General features: G+C 41.4%; 1 protein-coding gene across 1 annotated transcript; it reads right to left on the reverse strand.

Moving 5' to 3' along the window:
- Positions 1-254: 254 nt before the first annotated feature.
- On the reverse strand, positions 255-839 carry GNI_228430 (hypothetical protein; the record flags this gene model as incomplete). Its single annotated transcript, XM_011135650.1, has 3 exons — positions 255-403; positions 439-549; positions 614-839. 3 exons carry the CDS (start codon positions 837-839, stop codon positions 255-257), a joined length of 486 nt encoding a protein of 161 aa, XP_011133952.1.
- Between the last annotated feature and the right edge of the window lie 748 nt (positions 840-1,587).

Genomic DNA, 1,587 nt, shown 5'->3' on the forward strand with positions numbered 1-1,587 from the left:
GAGCCCATAGGGAGACTCTCTAGTCCCCTACCGGAAGCGGCGCTTGTCGGGGATGCCAGTGTATCCAAAGCAGCATCTAGCGTAGTGGTAGGAGTACCAGCTGAACACCTAGAAGTACCCGGTTCAATTCCTGGCTGTGCCTCCATTACAATAGGTTTGCTAGTGGTAAGTTGAATAGAATGTTCAACCAGATTAGCACGACCAAGAGTATTTCCTTCCCACAGATCCTTGAAACTTACCAAGATATTCAATTTTTAGTGGAAGGAAAGTACATTTGGATAAGCGTAATATAAGGCCAGCAGATCGTAAACGACAAAATACTTCTGTAAGCAATTCCATTTCGCGTTGGGCGCATGAATTAGAATATCGTCTGGGTAAACTAGAGCTCCTTCCCAGAACAGATCTCCAAAAATTTGACTTACCAATCTTTGAACTTACCAAACGGCATAACCAAGAACTCGTAAAGTCCTGTAGGAGTGCGAAAGACAGTCTTATGTATGTCTTTAGGCTTCATCATTACTTGCCAGTAGCCGGCTCTTAAATCCAAAGCTATAAAGCAACGTGAACCTTTTACAGTTCACTAATACGACACCTGACGCATAGGCACTTCTACTTTCACGAATTACTCCTTTCTGGATCATTTCTTGGAGTTGAGTTTCAGTGATTATTTTCTGTTCTTCTGCATAACGACGGCATCGGCTCGTTATAGGTTTGCTAGTGGTAAATTGAATAGAATGTTCGGCTAGATTAGTACGACCAAGAGTATTTCCTTCCCACAGATCCTTGAAACTTAATAATATCTTAATAAGTTGTTTCTTGACGTCTTCGGGGCAACACATTGCTTTAAAATTGATTTCAAATCATCCTTATCTTCTGAAATTAAACTTATAACCCCCAAGGCATGCTGATGCACAAGGTTCGATTTATTGAGCTTGCACCACTTCTTATTAAGCTGGATCCAGGCTTCATGACAATATGAGGCAAGAGGAAGCCAGAAATTTACCAGTGGATCCAATCATTAGAAGAAAAAGAAAAATAAATCTTCCTAGATGCGGAAAATGCGGTATGGTTGCTACTTCTACACATCAATGTTGGAGTAAAGAGAAAAAGGTAGTACGCTTTGAAAAGGACAGCCTAATCACGTAGCGATTTACTGTAAGAATCAACCAGGTGTGACTGGTAAAAATCAAAGATTTACTCCTTAATAATTTGGGGGGTAGTGCAGGAAGAAACTCCCCTTTTGTAGAAGAGCCGGCGCCAGTGAATCCCTGACGTCGGCGTCACTCACGTTACCGGTTGAGTGTAACCAAAGGAAGACATGACATATGCACTGATAGATACTGGAGCTGAAGTAAATACTTTGTGTCAGGAATTAGTCCCACGATTACTTCGGGATGTCAACTCAAGAGAACGTTGGCAGTCAGGTAGTAAATCAATATTGGGGAGAATTAGATATTCGTTTACAAGATAAGGAAATTTATACGGTGACCGGAGTCGTTTTACCCGAAGTTCACCAGCTTATATTAGGACTTCCTTATCTCATTGGCCATAATGCCCGATTGCATATGGATGAATACCAAGGATTTG

The sequence above is a fragment of the Gregarina niphandrodes genome (genome assembly GCF_000223845.1).
Source record: "Gregarina niphandrodes unplaced genomic scaffold scaffold00235, whole genome shotgun sequence".
NCBI classification, from domain to species: Eukaryota; Apicomplexa; class Conoidasida; order Eugregarinorida; family Gregarinidae; genus Gregarina; species Gregarina niphandrodes.